The sequence below is a fragment of the Phacochoerus africanus genome, chromosome 11 (assembly GCF_016906955.1).
Source record: "Phacochoerus africanus isolate WHEZ1 chromosome 11, ROS_Pafr_v1, whole genome shotgun sequence".
NCBI lineage: Eukaryota > Metazoa > Chordata > Mammalia > Artiodactyla > Suidae > Phacochoerus > Phacochoerus africanus.
In genome coordinates, this window is record NC_062554.1 from 112,395,701 (window position 1) to 112,417,388 (window position 21,688).

Here is a 21,688-nt window from a genome sequence, read left to right on the forward strand (position 1 = left end):
GTATTCAATTTTTTCCTGCTAGGCTGTAAATTAGTAGGTTATTAGTAACTGGAGAGCACTTCCATGTGTTAGAAACAAGAAAAACAACTATAGTTTCTGTCATCGTAGCATTATATCAGTCAGTGAAAAGAACATTTCCACATGATAGTGTATGTAGCCTTATGATTCCTATTACCAGTAATAGGGCGTTCATGGTGAATTTCCTCCGTGTGGCAGTTAATCTCCAAAGTATACTTGTGATATGTTGGGAGAAGGAGTTGATGGTCATGCAAGGCATGGACACATTCTAATGCTTTTAATAGGCTGGACTCATGTTAGGATACAGATGGTGGAGGTTATCAAAATACACAGCAGAAGTCTGAACCAAACTGCCCTTGTTGCTCAAGTTTAAACAAAAATGTATTCAAGTGATTGTAAACTAATCATAATTACAAATAATAACAGTACAAAAATAAATTAGTTTAAATGAAATCTGACTTAGTTTTTACCTTTGGTTTTTTATTTTTAACTACACACACACACACACACATATATTCCTTTTGTTTTTAAAAGACACGTCCTCCCTTATCCCAACTTACCTTCCCACTTATAGAAGTATTTCAAGTTCATTACAATGGAAAATATAAAGGAAAGATACAAAGTGAAAAAGAAAAATAACCTGAAATCTTCTAGATTCTTATTGTTTATATTTTTACACATCTTTTTCAATCTTATATTTTTCTAAGTTTGTTTCTCTTATTGAGTGTATATATGTATGTGTATGTAATAAAATAGGAATTTTTAATGCCTATATTATTTTTTACCATACTTTCCTATTAACATTATATACATTATCATATCATTAAATATAAATTTTGTTACATTCTTATTTATCATCTATTTTCTGTATATTAGGAATGTGTGTTATTCATAGTTTTTTTATAACTCTGATGAGTAAAACTTAGATGTATTATTATAAGTAAAATTTGTATGAGTTCCTGGCACTTAAAATAGATTCCTGGGAATTAAGATATGAGATCAGAAGTTATGTATTAAAAAAATCAAATCCAGATTGACAGTTTGCTTTGCAGGATACTTGTGCTTATGCTCACTTTTACCAACAATGTAAGATCATATACATTTCGCTCCACTCTTGCCAGCTTTGTTAATTTGTTGTTGTATGATGTAGAAAATTATGTTCAATTGTTATTTTTCAGTCATTCCATATGAAAGACATTATTGTAGGAACTGGGTTGTAGCCGAGAACCAAATACCTGACTTTTTTGAACTTTTATGAAGATAGATAATAAATCAGATAAATAATGAAAACACAGGAGTTCCTGCCATGGCTTAGTGGTTAGCGAACCCAACTAGCACCCATCGGGATGGTGGTTTGATCCCTGACCTCGCTCAGTGGGTTAAGAATCCGGCATTGCTGTGGCTGTGGCGTAGGCTGGTGACTACAGCTCCGATTGGACCCCTAGCCTGGGAACCTCCATATGCCATGGGTGCGGCCCTAAAAAAAAAAAAGACAAAAATAATGAAAATATAAAGTGTATTACCAGGGTCAGGAGAACAGAAAAGCAGGAGAAGGGATAGCATATTTTGTGGTAGAGTGGGAACAGTTAAAGTGAGGAACCCTCACTGAGAGAGTGACTTCTGAGTTAAGACCTGTAGGAGGGGAAGAAGTGAGAAATAGACTTGTATTAGCGCCTCTTGATGGGAGGACCTGCAAAGTCACCTTATAAAGGAATATAGATGGAGAGGGAAAAATAATTATGGATAATTTTGCAAGCCACCTGCCACAAGTAGAAAGAATGAGGGGGAAAGTTACTAAGAGGAGTGCAGTTAGAACGTTAACTGAGGGCCTTTGTAGGTAATACTGATAGTTTACTCAGTGAGATGGGAAACTGTTGGATGGTCTTGAGCAGAGGATTGGTATAAGCTGTCTTATCAGCATTCTAGCCTGGAAGATGTGAAGGAAGAGCAAGATTCAGAATATTCTCTGCCAGAAGAGGCTATAGAACTTTCTGACAAGCCAGTAATGAAGAGTGACAAAGAAGAATGGGAGATTTTGGCCTGAACCCAAAATCTGATTTTGAACCAAAAAGACTGATTTTTCATGTGATGAGATTTAGATGATGGTAATAGGACCGTATTGGTGGGAAAAAGAGCAGAGATTCAACGATACATGCGTAGAATTTGAGGTGTTTGTTATACATCTAACATTGAGTAGATTGTTGACTATGTAAGATTAGAGGTGAGGGAAGATAGGTGCTTCAGAACCATCATTACATAGAAGGCGTTTAAGGCCAAATGACTTGGTAAAATAACCTAGTGAGTGCAGACAGAGGACAAAAGAGGTCAGGAGACCGAGCTGTGGGCACTTCAGTGTTAAAAAATTCAAACAAAGTATAAGGACTGTTGAGTAGACAGAGCAGGAGTAACCAGTGAGTTAGCAGGAAAACAGGAAACCATAAATGGTAAATCAAATGAAGAGGAGGGATCAAGGAATAGAGAGTAATCAGTTGTGTTATATGCTTCTGATGGATAAAGTAAAATGGGAGAACTGTTCATTAGATTTACCAATTTGGCAATAGGTAATCTTTGAGGATAAAAATATAGAAGCTACCTGGGAATTCCTGTTGTGGTGCAGCAGAAATGAATCTGTCTAGGAATCATGAGGTTGCGGGTTCAATCCCTGGCCTTGTTCAGTGGGTTTAGGATCCAGTTGCTGTGAGCTGTGGTTTAGGTTACAGATGGGTCTCGGATCTGATGTTGCTGTGGCTGTGGTGTAGGCCGGCAGCTGTGGCTCCGGTTGGACCCCTAGCCTGGGAACCTCCATATGCCACGGATGTGGCCCTAAAAAGCAAAAATAAATGAATAAAATAAAAGCTATCTGTACACATACCTACATATATAATGATTATAAATTACATGCAGTCATACACACACACTAAGACATTTAAATTCCTTTTCTTTGTGTAGTGTCTTTTATCTATTTGATTTTTTCCTAGTTGATTTTCTTTCTTTTTGAGTAAACTATTGGTATCAAATCTCTTTGAACAAGGGTAGTCACCCTTTGTCATTTATATTTCTTCTAAATGTTTTCCCTAATATGCCTTTTACATGTGTCAATGGTGTTTATCATCTATGATTTTCTGATTTAGAAGTGACCAATACCTAAGCCATTATCACCAGATTATCAGTTCTTTCAGATTCCTAAAAGGCAGAAATCATTATTACATACTGTAGGGAACTTCCTGAGCTCTGGTCCCTGTCTTTTAGGATAATGGTTCACACATCCACATAGAGTGGATAGAAGCAGCAGGATTAAAAAACGGAAACTCACCAGGGTAAGAAGTACATTATTTTAGCAGGTCAGCATATGCCTTAAATCCTTACCTTCTTTTGTCACTTTCTTAAGGAAGGTTTAATTCCTGCTATGGGGGAAGCTGCACGGAAAAAGAAAGAATAAGGATTCAAAACACTATGTTAGCAGAATGGTCAGCTAGGCAGCTTATTATGGTTGGCTGTGGAAAATTTGGGAGGAGCAGACAACCTATTAGTGACCCTAATGGCATTTATTACTAGCTATATTTATTGAATTCTGTGTATTATGTCTCCACTGAATCACAGAGAGAAGTAGAAAGCAAATAAATTACAGAGTCGTTCACTATCAGTGAACTAACTTTTATATTTGTTAAGGTGAAGAATTGGCATTAATCTGTGTATATGCTTTGGGGCTCTTTTTATGTTTGTAAATAAGACATGATGAAACTTTCCACTCTGTATTATGTCAAGTTTAGCATGGTTTTCCTTGATATTCATAGCATTTTCTGGCACTACCCTGCCCCCCCACCACTACTGCCTCTTGGAAAATAACCCCATAGCTTAGTTTGTATTCAAATAATGTCTCAAATCTTTCCTCTTCTTGTCACTTTTGGAAAATGAGTAATTACAGTAAAGGGCAGAAGGAGAAAGTGATCTCGTATTAAGAGCCAGAGGAAATATTTACTTCCGCAACTTTTATTGCATATGGTATGCAAAGCCCTGTTCTGAAGCTGAAAGAGCCACAAAGTCTTTCAAATCATGACATTCCTGGCCACTTGCGAATACAGGTGACTGAAAGACAAATCAGCTATCCTCCAAGAGGTGAGGAAATGACTCCATGATGTACATATACTATGCTTTCCTTTGTTTCCTAACATCCTTCACCTTTCATGTCTTCCTACTTTTCATTAATTTGTAACATTTTATGCAGGACCAACTATTATCAAGCATTTCTTGCCCTTTCTCTGACTGGCTGGTCTTCACCAGCCTGGCACTTCCATGTTCTTCAGTAGCATTCTGTGCTTGACTTGGGGAATCAGTGATTCTCTTCTGTGATATCTACGCTTAGACTTTAAACTCTTTGATGCCATGATAACTTTGGTATCTGCTGCCTGGCACACATAGTATTTAATAAATATCTGATAAGTTGAATTAAGTATCCTATATCTGTAGAATTCACAAGTATGTAATTTTACCTCTAACCTCTCCTGAGTGCTCTCTGCTTGTACAGCTTTCAGCTGAACTTGGGCACTGAAATACTCAATAATCTCAAACTCTCTAACTGTCTAAAATCTAGTTATTACTTCGCCTTAACCAGTGGTGTTAAGATTCAGTCAAATTTCTGAGACTTAAATATTGCTTTTAGTCTTTTAAAATTGTTAACTGTTGATGGAGAATGTTGAGAGAGATGATTAGAAAGATGGATTGAACCAGTTTATAGAGAGGCCTTAATGACTAGTCCGTCTTACAGGAATAGATGTTCCTCATAGGTAGAAGAGTTTCACACTAAATCATTGCCTGCACCATGTTTCAGTTGGGCAACAATTAGCCCTAAGTAAATGGTGACCCCATCTCTTTATCTCTTATCCACAAACCTCATTTCCATCCTAAAAGTTGAGTCTTTTCAGAACAACATCTTGCAGGAATGGTGAAAGAAAATAAAAAAATGCTGGTTATGTGCTTCAGTGTAGTTTATATTATAAGTATTTGTTTTCTGGAAACTCACTGTACATATATTATCATGTAGTAGAAAAACCATCTCTTCACAAAGACTCTTATTTAGGTCTTAACACATTCACCTCAGAGAAAACCTGCTAGGTTGTGTGCAACATATAAAAAATTTATTTTAATGAACTCTTTATTGTATTTGATGTGTATTATATGGTTCAATATGTGCATACTCTTTTGTCTCCATGTTCTCAGTGTAAATATTCCATAAATTTTTCTTCCATGGGCCTCCTTTTGTAGTGTTTTCATCTTTCTTTGCCTTTTTCTGGAGCAGAGAAGCAGTATATTTTGGTCACAGAGTTGATATTAAATTTTAAAATTACTTTTCTTCTGAAACCTTTCTACCTTAGATTTTGCTGCTGAATTTATTTTTTTCCCCTTTATATCTCATCTTTCTTTGGCTCTAGTGATAGACAGGTCATTAATTAAACATGTAAACTGGTTCTCTGGAAGGGAAATAATCTCATTCCTGAAACTACTGCTCAGTTATGTAGTGTTGTCTGAGTTTTGAAGATCTAGCAAAAGTCACAAAGGCAGACCCAATTTATCCTTCCATATAGAGAAAATCCATTCCTGTGTGTCATGAAAGCCACTGACAACACATTCCACTACCTGCATATATAACATTAAACTGCCAGTGTTGGGGAGATGGTAAAATGATTTCTGATTTAGCATTCTAATATATGCTTGGTATAATTGTAGTGTCTTACCAAACAGTATACTAAAGTGTTAAGTTTATTGATTAAATATGTGATTTGTAAAATTACCATTAAATATTATTTTAAAGTTTGATGTCCAGGATTTCCCACTGTGATGGAACAGAATCGGTGGCGCCTCTGCCTTGCCCCGATGCAGGTTCTATCCATGGCCTGGCAGAGTGGGTTAAAGGATTCCACATTGCCACAGATGCAGAGAAGTTTACAACTGTGGCCTGCATCTGATCCCTGACCCTGGGAACTCCATATGCCTCGGGTTGGCCAAAAAAGAGAAAAAAAAAAAAAAGTCCAATATAACATTTTGGGCCCTGATTCAACTTTGAAATTCTGTATTTGTCGATGAGAAAATGGTTTTCTAAAATGCATCTTTATCAAAATTTGAGGTGTGCCCGAACTGTATTATAAAATTAAGTTGGTTATATATGTGTAATGTATATATAAATATTAAGGAGCTCCCATCGTGGAGCAGTGGTTAACAGATCTGACTAGGAACCATGAGGTTGCAGATCCGGTCCCTGCCCTTGCTCAGTGGGTTAACGATCCGGCGTTGCCGTGAGCTGTGGTGTAGGTTGCAGACGCGGCTCGGATCCCGCATTGCTGTGGCTCTGGTGTAGGCCGGCGGCTACAGCTCCTATTAGACCCCTAGCCTGGGAACCTCCATATGCAGTGGGAGCGGCCCAAAGAAATATCAAAAAGACAAAAAAAAAAAAAATTTGAGGTGTGCCTGAACTGTATTATAAAATTAAGTTGGTTATATATGTGTAATGTATATGTAAATATTAAATATAATGCATAATTATATGATCTAGTAGGATAATTTAAGATTCTGTGAATATTAAGTGGGATAAAATAGATCTAGAAAAATTGAAATCCATGACCTAGTTTGAAGACATATGATTGATTTTAATTAGTATCAATTTCATTGTGATTATAAATGAAAGTTTTAAAGTCTCATAGTTTTTTCTTAGTGGTCATGGTCATACTTCATTCCAGGAAGTACTGACTTACAGTTGATTACTTTGAGCAAGTGAGAAGAGAAAGAATATTATGCATCATAGAACAGACTTTGTATAGCATCAATCCCATTGAATTTATTGAGTCCTATTTTTAGCCTTGAATGGAAGTTGGTTAACTATAGCTTGCAGGGCAGCTGCCTATAAGAAAAGTTTTATTAGACAACACCAATGCCCCTTGCTTTCCTATTTTCTATAGCTGCTTTCCTGCTATCATGACAATACTAAGTAGTTGTGACAGAGCCCTTAGAGCCCACAGAAGCTAAAGTACTGACTGTCTGACTCTTTAAGAAAAAATGTCCTGACCCCTGGCCTGGAATATGGTCTATTTTGAAGAATGTTCTGTACAGTTGGAAAAGAATATATGTAACTGCTGTTGTTGTCTGGAGTGTTCTATAAATACAGGCATACCTCAGAGATACCATGTTTGGTTTCAGACCACTGCAATAAAGCAAATATTGTAATAAAGCAAGTCACATGGATTCCTTGGTTTCCCAATGTATATGAAAGTTATGTGTACACTATATGTAGTCTGTTAAGTGTTCAATGACATTGTATCTTAAAATACAATGTATATATCTTAATTAAAAAATAATTTTTTGCTGAGAAATGTTAGCCATCATCTGAGCCTTCAGCAATTTGTAATCTTTCTGCTGGTACTGAGGTCTTGCCTCAGTGACGATGGCTGCTGACTGGTCAGCATGGTAGTTGGTGAAGGTTGCCATGGCTGTAGCAATATCTTAAAATAAGACAACGGTGAAATTGGCCACATCAATCGACTCTTCCTGTCACAAATATTTCTCTGTAGCATGCAATGCTGTTTGACAGTATTTTACGAAACTTCTTGCAAAATTGGGGTCAGTCCTCTCAAACCCTGCCACTGTTTTATCAACTCAATTATGTAATATTCTAAACCCTTTATTGTCATTTCAACAATCTTCATAGCATCTTCACCAAGAGTAGATTCCATCTTAAGAAACCAATTTCTTTGCTCATCCCTAAGAAGCATCTCCTTATCTGCTCAGGTTTTATCACGACAGAGCAACGATTCAGTTATATCTTCAGGCTCCACTTCTAGTTCTCTTGCTATTTCCACTATATCTGCAGTTACTTCTTCTACTGAGGTCTTGAACCCCTCAAGTTCAGCTATGAGGGTTGGAATCAACTTCTTCCAAACTTCTGTTAATATTGATATTTTAACCTTTTCCCATGAATTGTAGGTGTCCTTAAGGGCATCTTAGAATGATGAATCTTTTCCAGAAGGTTTTCACTTTACTTTGCCAAGATCCATCAGAGGAATCACTATCTATGATAGCTATAGACTAAAGATTTTTTTTTTTTTTGGCTTTTTAGGGCCACACTCATGGCATATGGAAGTTCCCAGGCTATGGGTCTAATTGAAGATAGAGCTGCCAGCCTATGCCACAGCCACAGCAATACTGGATCCGAGCTATGTCTGCGACCTACACCACAGCTCACGGCAATGCCGGATCCTTAACCCAATGAGCAAGACCAGGGATCGAACCCGCAACCTCATGGTTCGTACTTGGACTCATTTCCGTTGTGCCACGATGGGAACTCCCCAAGACTAATGTATTTCTTAAATGACGTAAATGCTGAAATTGCTTTTGATTCATAGACCACAGAATGGATATTGGGTTGACAGGCATGAAAACATTAAATTCATTGTACCTCTTTGTCAGAGCTCTTTGGGTGACCAGGTGCATTGTCAATGAGCAGTAATATTTTGAAAGAAAACTTTTTTCTGGCATTAGATCTCAACAATGGGCTTAAAATATTCAGTAAACTGTTCTCAACAGATGTGATGTCGTCTAGGCTTTGCTGTTCCATTTATAGGGCAAAGGCTGAGTAGGTTTAGCCTAATTCTTAGGAGCCCTAGGAATTTCAGAATAGTAAATGATCACTGGCATCAGCTCGAAGCCACCAGCTCTCTGAGCCCCTAACAAGAGAGTCAGCCTGTTCTTTGAAGCTTTCGAGCCAGGCATTGACTTCTCCTCTCTAGCTATGAAAGTCCTAGATGGCATCTTCTTCCAATAAAAGTCTGTTTTGATTACATTATTGTATAGTGTAGCCACCTTCATTATGATTATCTTAGCTAGATTCTCTGGATAACTTGCAGCTCCTACATCAGCATTTGCTGCTTCATCTTGCACTCTTATGTCTCTCCTTAGACCTCATGAATCAACCTCTGCTAGTGTCACACTTTGCTTCTTCAGCTTCCTCACCTCTCTCAGCCTTCATCTAACTGAAGAGAGTTAGGGCCTTTCCCTGGATTAGGCTTTGATTTAAGGGAAGGTTGTAGCTGTTTTGATCTTCTGTCAAGACCGTTAAAACTTTGTCCAAATCAATAGTAAGGCTACTTTGCTTTCTTATCATTTGTTTCTTCACTTGAGTAGCACTTTTTATTTTCTTTTGAACTTTTCCTTTGCATTCACAGCTTGACTATTTGTTGCAAGAGCACTGCCTTTCAGCCTGTCTTGGCTTTTGACCTGCCTTCCTCACTGAGCTTAATCATTTCTAAGCCTTTGATTTGTGTGACACTTCCTTTCACTTCACCATTTAGAGGTCTTTTTAGGGTTAGTATCCGGCCTAATTTCAATATTGTCATGTCTCAGGAAATGAGGAGGCCTGAGGAGAGAGGGAGAGAAACAGGGAAATAGCCAATCAGTGGAGTGGTCAGCACACACACACCGTTCATAGATTAAGTTCATTGCTTTATGTAGATGCAGTTTACGGTACCCTAAAACATTACAATAGTAACATCAAAGATCCGTTATTGCAGATCACCATAACTAATGTAATAATAGTGGAAATGTTTAAAATATTTAGAGAATTACCCAAATGTGCACAGAGCCAGGAAATGAGCAAGTGCTATTGGAAAAATGGCACTAATAGACTTACTCTACACAGAGTTGCTGCAGATATTCAGATTGTAAAAAATGCAATGTCTGCGAAGCCCAGGAAAGTGAGGAGCAATGAAAGTTGTCTGATAGTGTTTCTTATATTCTTGTTGTTTTCTAAGTCACATTCCATACAAATCACCCACATTCCAGTCGTTTTTATCGTATTCACAGATATGTATAGTCATCGTGAGTCAACCTTAGAACATTTTCATCATCTCAGAAACTCTGTACCGTTAACTCTCATCCTGCATGCTCCCCCAGCCCTAGCAACCACTAATCTACTTTTTGTCTTCATAGATTTTCTTATTTTGGACTTTTTCATATGAATAAATTTTATGTGGAATCCAGACTGACTTTTTTCACATAGCAGGTTTGGAGAGCTCATACAAATTGAAGATGTGTCAGTACTTCATAACTTTTTATGAACAAATTATTTTCCACTTTATGGCTGTATCTCATTTTGTTTATCCTTTCATCATTGATGGATGTTTGGGTTGTTTCCACCTTTTGAATTGTTAAGAATGGTGTTGCTATTAACATTACTGAACAAGCTTTAGTCTGCATATATGTCTTTGTATCTCTTGAGTAGATACCTGGAAATGGTATTACTTGTTAAATGGTAACTCTTGTGTTTAGTCATTTACTGCCAGAAAGAGACTTTATCCTCTCTTCAGATCCTTTGCCCATTTACTAATTAAATATTCCTCTTCTTCTTCTTTTCTTTTTTTTTTTCCTGGCCATTCCCTTGGCATATGGAAATTCCTGGGCCAGGGATTAAACCATGCCACAGCAGCTACGCAAGCCTCTGCAGTGACACCTCCAGATCCTTAACCTGCTGTGCCACAAGAGAACTCCTGATTGAGTCTTCTTTTTATTGTTAAATTGTAGGAGTTCTTCATATATTCCAGATACAAGTCCCTTATCAATATATGACTTAAAATCCTTTCTCTTATTTTTTTTAGGCTGTCTTTTCACTTTCTTGATGGTATCTTTTGAACCACAAAAGTTTTTACTTCTGTTCAAGTCCAATTCATTTTTTTCCTCTTTCGTTACTCTTTTGTTGTCTTATCTAAGAAACCTTTGCCAAATCCAAGATCATAGGGTTTTACCTCTGTGTTTCCTTCAAAAGTTTTGTTTCTTTAGCTCTTATACTAATCCATTTTTAGTTGGTTTTTGATATAGTGTGAAGTATATGTCTAACATCATTCTTTTCATGTGACTATCCAGTCTTTCTAGCCATTTGTTGGAAACTTTTTGGTTGAAAAGATAGTTCTTGCCCCATGAAGGGCCTTGGTACCCTTATTGAAAATTAGTTGAGCTTATAAATATGGGTTTATTTGTGGATTCTGAGTTATATTGCATTGATGGGTATGTCAGTTTGTGTCATTACTGTGTTATCTTGTTTATTGAAATTGAGAAATGGGAGTCTTCTTCCTTTGTTCTTCTTTATTAACTTGGCTATTTGAGGTCTTTTGTAATTCCATATAAATTTTAAAATTTACTTTGTTTCTACCAAAAGTCACCTGAGATGCAGACTATTGCATTTGGAATGTATAAGCAATGAAGTCCTGCTGTATAGCATAGGAAAGTATATCCAATATAATATGAGAAAAATAATGTATATATACATATTACTAGGTCACTTTGCTATAAAGCAGAAATTAACAGAACATTGTGAATCAACTATAATTAAAACAAATTAAAAAAAACCCCGAAAAACAAAAGTCAGCTGGATTCTGATAAAGACTATGTTAAATCTGTTGATGATTTGAACCTGTTGACAGGTGGTATTGCCATCTTCACAATGTCAGGTTTCTAGACAAATTTCTAAAAAGATACAAAATCCTGAAACTGATTCAGAAGAAGTAGACGATCCAAATAGACCTAAAGTAATGAGGGATTGAATTAGTAATGAAAATAACTACCCCAGAAAAACATCTTGGTGCAGATGCTTCCCCATTGAATTCTACAAAACATTCAAAGAAGAATTAATAGTATTTTTTTAGTCTTTCAAATAAAATAAAAAAGAGACCATTCTCCATCAATTTTATGAGGCTGATATTACCCTGATACAAAACTAGACAAAGATAATACAAGGAATGAAAACCATAGACCTATATTTCTTTTGAATATGGCTGTAAAAATCTTTAACAAAATACTAGCAAACTGAATGTAGCAACATATAAAAGCATTATATATATGATCAAATAGGATTTGTCCCAGAAGGGGTGGTTCAGTTTCTGAAAGTCATTTAGTGTAAAACATCATTTCAGTGGAATGAAAAACAAAAATTACATGATCATCTCAATAGACACAGGAAAAGTGTTTACAAAATTCAGTACACCTCATGATAAAAGCACTCAACAAACTAGGAATAGAGGGAGTTTCCTGAAATAAGCAATATTTTCAAAAACTCCAGAGCTATCATCACACTTAAAGGTGATAGATCATAATATTAGGAATGAAGTAAAGATAATCTACTCTTGTACTTTTATCCAACATTGTCCTGAAGATTCTAGTTGTAGCAATTAGGCAAGAAAAAGAAACGAAGGCAACCAAATCAGAAAAGACAAAGCCATCGTTATTTATAAATGACATCATCTTATATATAGAAAATTCTAAGAATACCACCCAAAAAATGATTAGAACTGGGAATTCCTGTCGTGGCTCAGCAGGTTAAGCACGTGATTAGTATCCATGAGGATTGCAGGTTCAAACCCTGGCCTCGCTCAGTGGGTTAAAAGTCCAGATGTGACTTTGGCTGACAGCTACAGCTCTGATTAGACTCCTAGCCTGGTGACTTCCATATGCCACAGATGCAGCCCTAAAAAGAAGAAAAAGAAAAAAAAAGATCAGAACTAACAAGTTTAGCATGGTTGCAGGGTACAAGATCCATATGTAAAAGTCAGTTGAATTTATGCACTTGCAGTGAACAGTTTGAAAATGAAATTATGAAATCAGTGCTACTCACAATAGCATTGAAAGAATAAGATAGGAATGTATTCTTACTATTCTTTTTGTATTGGTTGTTTTATCAGTTTCTAAGAGATGATTGTTGAAAATGGTAACAGTGGATTTATCTTTTTCAATTTTCTTTTGAATATTTGGAGCTTATTTTTAGTAGTCTCATACTAAGTGACTAATTGTATTGATAAATTTATCCCTTTAACATTATGAATCTGATTCCTCTTTTCTCTCTTTATATTCCTTGTTTTGATGTCTACATTGGCTTATAATAATAAATTTACTCCTACTTACTTTGGATTAGCATTTGCATGGTATATCTTTTTCCATAGTTTTACCTTAAATCCATCCATACCTTTATATTCAGTGTGAATTTTTTAATAGACACGGTGTCTTGTTTTTTCATCTAATACTAAATCAGTGTCTTTCAATTGGAGTATTTACACTATTTATATTTAATGCATTATTAGTATGGTTCCATTATAGTTTTTTCCCTCACTGTTCTTAATATTCTTTTTTTCCTCTTCCTTTTTTTTTAATAAATTGAGTATTTTTTTATGATTCCACACTATCTCCATTATTGGCTTATTAGCTGTAATTTTGTGTGGTTAATCTGCTGTTAGTACAATCCAGTATATTTTTCATTCCAGGTATTGTGTTTTTTCTTTCTTAAAGTTCCATGTGCCATCTTCCATTTTCCTTTCATTGTGTTCATGTGTGCCTCTACCTTCTTCAGCGTATGAAACATGTTTGTAATAGTTAGTTAGTATCCTTGTCTGGTAACACTGTCATCTTTATCAATTCTGTGTCTGGTTATGAGTCAAATTTTTATTTATTTTTTATTTTTTTAATTAATGAATTTTATTACACTTACGGTTGTACAAAAATAATCACAACCCAATTTTATAGCATTTCCATCCCAAGCCCCCAGTGTATCCCCACACTTCCCCAACCTGTCTCATTTGGAAACCATAAGTTTTTCAAAGTCTGTGAGTCAGTCAGTATCTATTCTGCAAAGTAGTTCATTGTGTCCTATTTTTAGATTCCACACATAAATGATAGCATATGATGTTGGTGTCTCGCTGTCTGATTGACTTCACTTAGCATGATAATTTCTAGGTCCATCCATGTTGCTGCAATGAGTTAAATTTTTAATCTTTGCTGGCTTAATTTTTTGATTTCCTGCTAAACATTTTGAATTTTGCATTATTTGTTCCTGGATTTGTTGTATACCTTTAAGAGTGTTGAATTTTGTTCTGAAATTTGATCAAGTAACTTACAATGATTTCATACTTTTGAAGCTTTATTTTTAAACTTTCATGTAGTGGGTCCAGAGTAACTTTTGAGACTAATTTACCCTCGCTATTAAGGTGAAACTCCATTTAATGATTGGTTTATTACTAGGTCTCTGTACCTTTTATGACTGGAATGTGGATGATATCCAGCCATATTTTATCTCTAGGGATTGATGGGTCCATTGCTTTGTGGTATTTTCTTTGTTTGTTTGTTTCACCCCCATTGGCCTTCTCATATTGGAGCAGGTAAGTATGCATCCAGATAGTGAAGGGAGCCTTTCTGAGGCTTTCTAGAGCTCTCTTTCTCTCTACAGTTCCATTTTCTACATTTTCTAGCTCTTCAGCTGTCCTTAAATTTAATCTTGGTTTCTGTAATTTAGGAGGCCATGGGTCTCTGAGTTTTCCTTCATTGTGCTCTAAGCCAAAAGCTGCCTCTAGGGAGAAAGCAGTTAGGGCTTATCTTATTTTTATCCCTTTTTTTGAGAATCACTGTCCTGAGCTGCTTGTTTTCCACTAGCTGAATACAACTGTTTCACATATTTTGTGTGATTTTCTAAGTGGCTACAGTGAGAGGTTAATTCCCACGGTATGGACAATAGGAGCTGTTGACATATTTTAATTTTTTAACCAATCCATAAAATTTACATCCTTTATTTTGAGGTAGAGCACTGGGTTATAGAAGTGAATATTCATTTGTTTGTTTGCTGCCTAGAATGAAATATGCTTTCAGCAAGCCTCATATGATTTCATAATTGTACCTCTCCTTACCACTTCTCTGTTCATTAAAATAAATCATAAACCCCAAAGCATAAGCAGAGCATACCTAGGGATTGATAGCTTATGGTAGGGAGTAACACACACTGCTGTGCAGTTGGTACTCACACTGCTGCTCGATTACTGTGCAGCTCTGGTTGGACATACAAATAGGACAGATTTCAAATAAAAGCCAAGATTTTGAGAGAAGTAAAATTATGTCTTGTGATGGAAGTGTAGCAGGAAAGTTTCCCTATTCCAGGCAAGGTAATCCTTCAACTCAGAAACGGAGAAGGAGGAAGAAGAGCATTTTGAATCTGTGTGGCCCCTGTGCAGTTGTCATCTCTCTCTACACACCTCTCAGTCTTGGTTTTCTACCACAAAATTAAGATGATAAAAATGAACCTTACAGAATTATTATGAAAATTAAGTAAACTTATACTAGTTGGTAAATATATTCTTTATAATCACGTTGTATTTTTTATACAATGTGACTTCTTTTTCATAGTCTGTGTTCTGTCTTTCCTAAGAATGTCTTTCTTATCCACAGTTACAGAAATATAGATCTTCCTTGACTTAAGATGGGGATACATCCCAATAAACACATTGAAAGCTGAAAATATTAAGTTGCAAGCGCATTTAATACACCTGTGCTGAACATCATAGTGTAGCCTAGCTTACCATAAAAATGTGCAGAAGACTTACATTAGTCTGCAGTTGGGCAAAATCACCTAGTACAAAGTCTACTTTATAATAAAGTGTTGAATGTCTCGTATAAATTATTGAGTACCGTACTGAAAGTGAAAAACAGAATGGTTGTTTAGGGAGAGAATGGGTGTATGTGTGTTGGCTGTAGACTTGTGATCCTGTCTGCCTGGGATCTGTGGCTCACTACCCAGCATCTCTGAGAGAGGATGAATTGTGCTGTCACTAGCCTGGGAAGAGATTAACATTCACAGTTTGAAGTATGATCTCTACAAAATACTTATTGTTTCCACACCATTGTAAAGCCAAACAGTTGAACCATTGGAAGTCAGGGGCTGTATGTATTTAAATATGTTTTGATACCTTTGTTCTGTTAGAGACTTACTAAGACTGTTGAACTGATTATATCCATAAATACAATCAAAAGGTGGTACCGCTTTTACATATTATTGTATTTTAGATCACCTGATTTTGGGGTTTTTTTCTTGCCTATTAAAGTTGTGCACTTTTGCAGAGAATATTAATTAGCCCAAATCTTTGAATGATTAATTCTTGTGTCTTTAGATTAGATACCTGTTTTTCCTTGTATCTGGAGCCATACAGCCAAGAGTGTTCTTAAATTTTCTCCTCCTAACACATTCCTATAATCAAAATCCTATTCCTTCTTTAGCAAGGAGCACAATCCTTCTTTCCTTCTGCCTCAGTGATCACTAATATATACAAGTTGACCAAATTAATATGAATTAATAAAATCAGCAGGGGCACAAGCTGTTGTGTAGAGAACTTTCTCCATAAGAAACTCTTGTTCCATCTGATAAATGCATATGGATGGGAGGCTGTAGGCATGGTTGTTAATGAATAAAGATTGTGTGGCCTGGGTTTGAAATTTGGTTCTAGCTCTTATTAGCCTAACATTGGGCAAGTTAGCTTTTCTAGTAATAACGTATATTTTAACTGAATAGCTTAAATCCTGCTTACTATGTGCCAGGCATTTTCTAAGTACTTATCTTAACTCTTAATCCTCACAATTACTCCAAATTATCCTCATTTTATGTAAGATGAAATGAGGCTCAGAAAAGTTAAATAATTTGGACAAGTGAGGAATTAGGGAGCAGGCTTCATAGGAAGTTCATATTGAAAGTTCTTTTCTTCTTTTCCACCTCTCCTTCCCTTTCCTTCCGTCTTCTGTCCTTTTTCTTCCCTTTTTACCATTTTCCACCTTCTCCTCCTCTCCCTCCTCCCATTCCCTCCACTCACCCTTCCTCTCTTTCCTACTCTGCTTTCTCCCCTCCCCCGACCTTCTTACCTTTTCTCCTTTTCCTCCCTAGTTACTCTTCTCTTCCTTTCATCCCCTATCCCTCCCCCTGGTTCATCCTCTACCTTTTCGTTTTATTAATATCGGCATCTGTGTACTTGTTGCTCTGGTCAATACCAAAATTAGTCAGAGATCCTGCTCCAGAGAACTTAGAATCTAGTAGAAGCTAGAAGACATTTATAGAAATTGCTTCAAAAGACATGGAAAGTAAGAACGTCCATTCTGTAGAAGTTGTAAGGGGGTGGCTGTGTCTTCTTTGGGGACAAAGAAGGATGTGAGGAGGGATATCCTTCTTCGCTTGTCTCAGAAGATGTCTTTGGAAAGACAGTAATTCTATTCTAATACATCATGGTTAAGTGCATTTTCTAAATATGTCAACCTTCCTCTCAGTTACTACCTGTGATGAATCTTTAGCTCATTAATTAATCTCAACACTTTTTTTTGGTGGGGTGGTGGGCGCCGCACCTACAGCATGTGGAAATTCCCAGGCCAGGGATGAAACCCACACCATAGCAGCAATCCAAGCCACAGCAATGACAAAGCCACATCCAAACCCAATGTGCTACAAGGAAACTCCTGATCTCAACTCTTTTTTTTATCTCTTATTTTGTCATTGGTGAATGGCAAGTGCAGTAAGACCTAAAATGGAAATAGCAAAGGAGTCTATGCCATTTATGCAGTGTTTTTCAGTATGGTACTAACAAGTCAGTGTTAATAGATCGAGGGTACCCAGAAGAGGTCCACTGGTGTGATGGATGTCACCAGTAGACAGAAATGTGATCCCTGATGACATAAATCCATAGACCCTTCCTTTGTTGCTCTGTGCAGTCAGTTCCTAAATAGTTTTGAAAATAATCTTCCTGTGTAAACTTTTATATCATCGTGTAATTTCTCTACATCTGTGAAGTAACCTTCCCAGTAAGTATCTTTTCAGAATGCCAGGTGCCATGGCAATAGGTGCTCAGAAAATGTTAGCTGGACTTTTAATTGCAACATCCAAAAGCTCATTTCAGAAAGTTTCAAAAGCTAGTGTTGTATGTCATGAAGAGTTATAATTACCTTAGTCATCTCAGCATGTATACCAGGTGTATTTTTGCTGTGAGTTGTCTTAGGAGTAAACATCCTCGTTCATTTTATTTTACTATTTTATTTATTTATTTATTTATTTATTTTTGCTTTTTAGGGCCACACCCACAGCATATGGAGATCCCAGGCTAGGGGCTGCTGGCCTATGCCACAGCCATAGCAATGCAGGATCGAGCTTCATCTGCAACCTACACCACAGCTCACGGCAACACCAGATCCTTAACCCACTGAGTGAGGCCAGGGATCAAACCCACAACCTCATGGTTCCTACTTGGATTCGTTTCCTCTGTGCCATGATGGGAACTCCCCATGACTGATTTCCTTCATTATTCATAGGGTAAGAAAAATTCTAATACTCTGTAGGATGATATATCCAAAGGGGATAGATGTTCCACTGACTTATGTATCATTTTTATTTATTGTCAAAATCAGCATGGTAATTGAATACTGCCAAATTGACTTTAGATATCCAAGAGGCTAAAACTTGTAGAGGCAAATAGAGTTAGTCTTGTTAGGAAGTCCCATGCTTCAGACTACGCAGAACCGGAGTCCTAAGTTTAAAGGGATGAAGTACTGGCCATGCAGACAAAATTCACCTGACTTTTCAGATCTCACTTCTTAAAAAGGGTAATGGGATATTGGAGGGATGATTGGTTTTATCCTTTTAAGCAGTGTCTCAGTCCCTTTAAGTTGTGTAACAGAATACCATAGACTGGATGGCTTATCAACAACCTTCACTTCTCCTGCTTCTGGAAGCTGGGGAGTTCAAGGTCAGACTGCCAGCAGATTCATTTCTAGTGAGGTTTTCTACTTGTTTTTTAGATGGCTGTCTTCTCACTGGGTCCTCCTAGGATGGAAGGGGCAAGAGAGCTGGGGTTTCTCTTTTAAGGGCATTAGTCTATTCATAAGGGCTCCATCCTCTTGAGCAAATCACCACCTAATAACATCAATTTAAGTTTTAGGGTTTCAACCTATGAATTGCCTAAACATTCAGACCTAGGAGCAGAAATATTCTGTGGTCCATATTACCTCTAATTTGCATATGGTTGAATGGTGGTAAATGGAGGCATTTGAAAGAAACTAAAAATGGATGCATTTTTGCAACAGGAGAAAAAGATCTGAGAGATACGAACTAATAGTTTATTCTAAGCCCTAAGTAAGATATAACATAGTAATTACCTAAATAGTTATAAAATGAAATTGAAGTCAAAGAGGAGTTCCCTGGTGGGTCAGTGGGATAAGGATCCAGCTTGTCACTGCTGTGGCTTGGGTTGCTGCTGTGGCATAGGTTTGATCTCTGGCCTAGGAACTTCTGCAAGCCACAGACGTGGCCAAAAATAAAGAAAGAAATTAAAGTCATAGATACTTTGGCAGGAACATTTTGAGGAGAGACATCTGTAGGAAGATTTGAAACAAGGCAAGGTGATTTAAAAACCTAGGTATTTTACTCCCTAATTCTGCCTTATTCTGAGAGAACTGTTGCTTTTTGCACACGACTGATATTCATTGAATATTTCTGAAATCGATTGCAAATTTTAATAAATGACTATTATTGTTTAATGAAAAGACAGAGCCATGCAGTTTATATGATACAGAACTCTCTGGTGGAACCTTCCCTTAGTCATTTAGTCCTAAGAAGATGTGTAGCTCAGAGAGCTGATCCAACAAAGACCAGTTAGATTTGACATCAGAAGTGATATTTTCGATTGTGTTAAGAACTTAAAAAACTGTACAAAAGAAGAAAGTTAGTATTGGGTTTTTTAGTATTCCTCTTTATTAATTTTATCCTGGATGTGTATACCAGGTGTTCTGAGTCAGATTCCTTATTATCTCTGTCCCCTATGCTGTGGATTTTATCCCTTGATTCATGTAGTAGATAGGTCATTGATCCTGTGGTGGTAACTGCGTACTCCACAGGTGAAAGTCAAGGAAATAGAATATTTCTCTTAATGCATTTATTTTTTAAAAAAATTATATTTATTTATTTACTTTTATGGCTGCACCCAAGACATATGGAAGTTCCTGGGCCAGGGATGGAATTCCAGCTGCAGCTGCAACCCACAATGGATCTTTTAACCAGTGCATGGCACAGCTCCTCAGAGACCCAAGCCACTGTGGTTGGATTCTTAACCCAAGGCGCCATGGAAGGAACTCCTTCCCTTAATTTATTAAATGGGAGATGATAGCTGTGCTTCTCTCCTCTTGAAATGGTCTCTTTGGAAATTTTATGGGCCCGAATCTTAACCCCAACGTATTGTTACATCAGTCAGATCTCTCCAACAGACAGCTATCTCCTTGGGTCTTGGCTTTTAGGACCTAGAGATGTCTCTAAGTTTTGTGGCTTTATCTCTTTTGACATTCAGTGCCCAGCAGTAATATTCAGTCTCCCTTTAACTAAGAACCTAGTCCCTTATGTAACAATTTGGGCCTCTTGTGAAGATGTAGAGAAGTTACATTATGATTTTGAATCCAAAAATTAACTGAGTAAATAGCTAGATCTAATTTTCTTGGTGTATGAAGAGCAGAATATTTCCAGAAGACACGAAGGCAAATATTCCCTTCTTTACGTCATATACACTTAGGAGGCTCAGGAAGCTGGGCACTGAGAAATCAGGGAAGTTTTCCTTCTCCACAGTTAGGTGTTTTAAGTGGGAAAAAATTCTACCAGGTCATATGGATGTTTATGTAAAAATAATAAAGCATGGCTTATGAAGATATAGTAAGAGTGGTTTTCTGAAATGAGTTCTGAGAAAAATATAAGTGGTAGGAAAGAGAAATAAGATAACTGTGATACAATTATAAATGTGCATTTTGAGGAATCCCTTCCCTCTATTTAGTAGCCCTGACCTTATTTCAGACCTATCTAGAAGACTCCTGTTTCTAGAAATACATCAATAGGATATTTGGAAAATGTTTTTGCACTGACTCCTTCTCTACAAAGAAGGCCTAATCCTCATCATCAGTTCAAATCTCTTGAAAGTTTTGAACTGGGATGAGGGTAAAATGTCAGCATTTGTATGTACTAATAGAATGTGCTATGCAAAGATCGAGTCTTTATGTTATGGGTTTTCAACTGGGAGTTTTTTTCTTAAAGTAATTCATTTTTGATCTCTGTCTGTATTTTTAAGCAAGATAAAAATTGACTGATAGACTAAATTGACACATCATTTGGGTATGTGGAGTTCCCCTCAGTCATACTCTGTGAAAACGAGGTGTGAAAGATATGATATACATTCACTCTAAAAATAGACTCTTTTTCATTTTGAGTATATTGTCTCTCTCTCTGGTCTTTATGATCATAGTTGTAAAGGTTAGCAACGACATACATTTAATTAGTTGGAACTCTTTCTTTCAGCTTTTTGCCTGAATTCGTCAATGGCGACTTTGATTCTATTAGGCCTGATGTGAGAGAATACTACGCTACTAAGGTAAACCCTTAGCACGTCCACATTTAAGATCTTTCTCATGTGATTGCTTTTCCTATTGTCTTCTCTGATTCCCTTGGTGAATGTGTAAGGATCTAGAAACTCATTGCTTGGTTCCTTAAGTTTTTTACTAGCAATTGTAATACGAGTTCAAATGGAAATTTAGAAAATGACAAGTGGGAACACAATCTTAGAAATTCTATGACCATCAGATAAACATTAATGCTTAGTCCTTTAAGCATGTCCATTTTAATTGAGTTGATAGCTTTTATGGTTCATTAAAAACATTACTATTGTTGTCTGCATCCTCATTCGTTATTAGGTATTTTTCACACATCGTTTTAAATTTCACTTAATGAATTACTGTGTTTTACTTAACCAGTTCCCAATTGATGTACATTTAAATTTTGTCCATGTTTTTACATGGTCAATGGAAGACATCTTTGTAAATG

The 21,688-nt window shown here is 36.6% G+C and overlaps 1 protein-coding gene across 1 annotated transcript in view; it reads left to right on the top strand.

Annotated features, from left to right (window-relative positions):
• Positions 1–21,688, top strand: part of TPK1 (thiamin pyrophosphokinase 1) — a 380,863-nt gene that overhangs the window by 167,817 nt on the left and 191,358 nt on the right. The window contains exon 5 of the mRNA XM_047752062.1: positions 21,167–21,239. Coding sequence (XP_047608018.1) covers positions 21,167–21,239 — 73 coding nt within the window. The remainder of the gene's footprint in view (positions 1–21,166; positions 21,240–21,688) is intronic.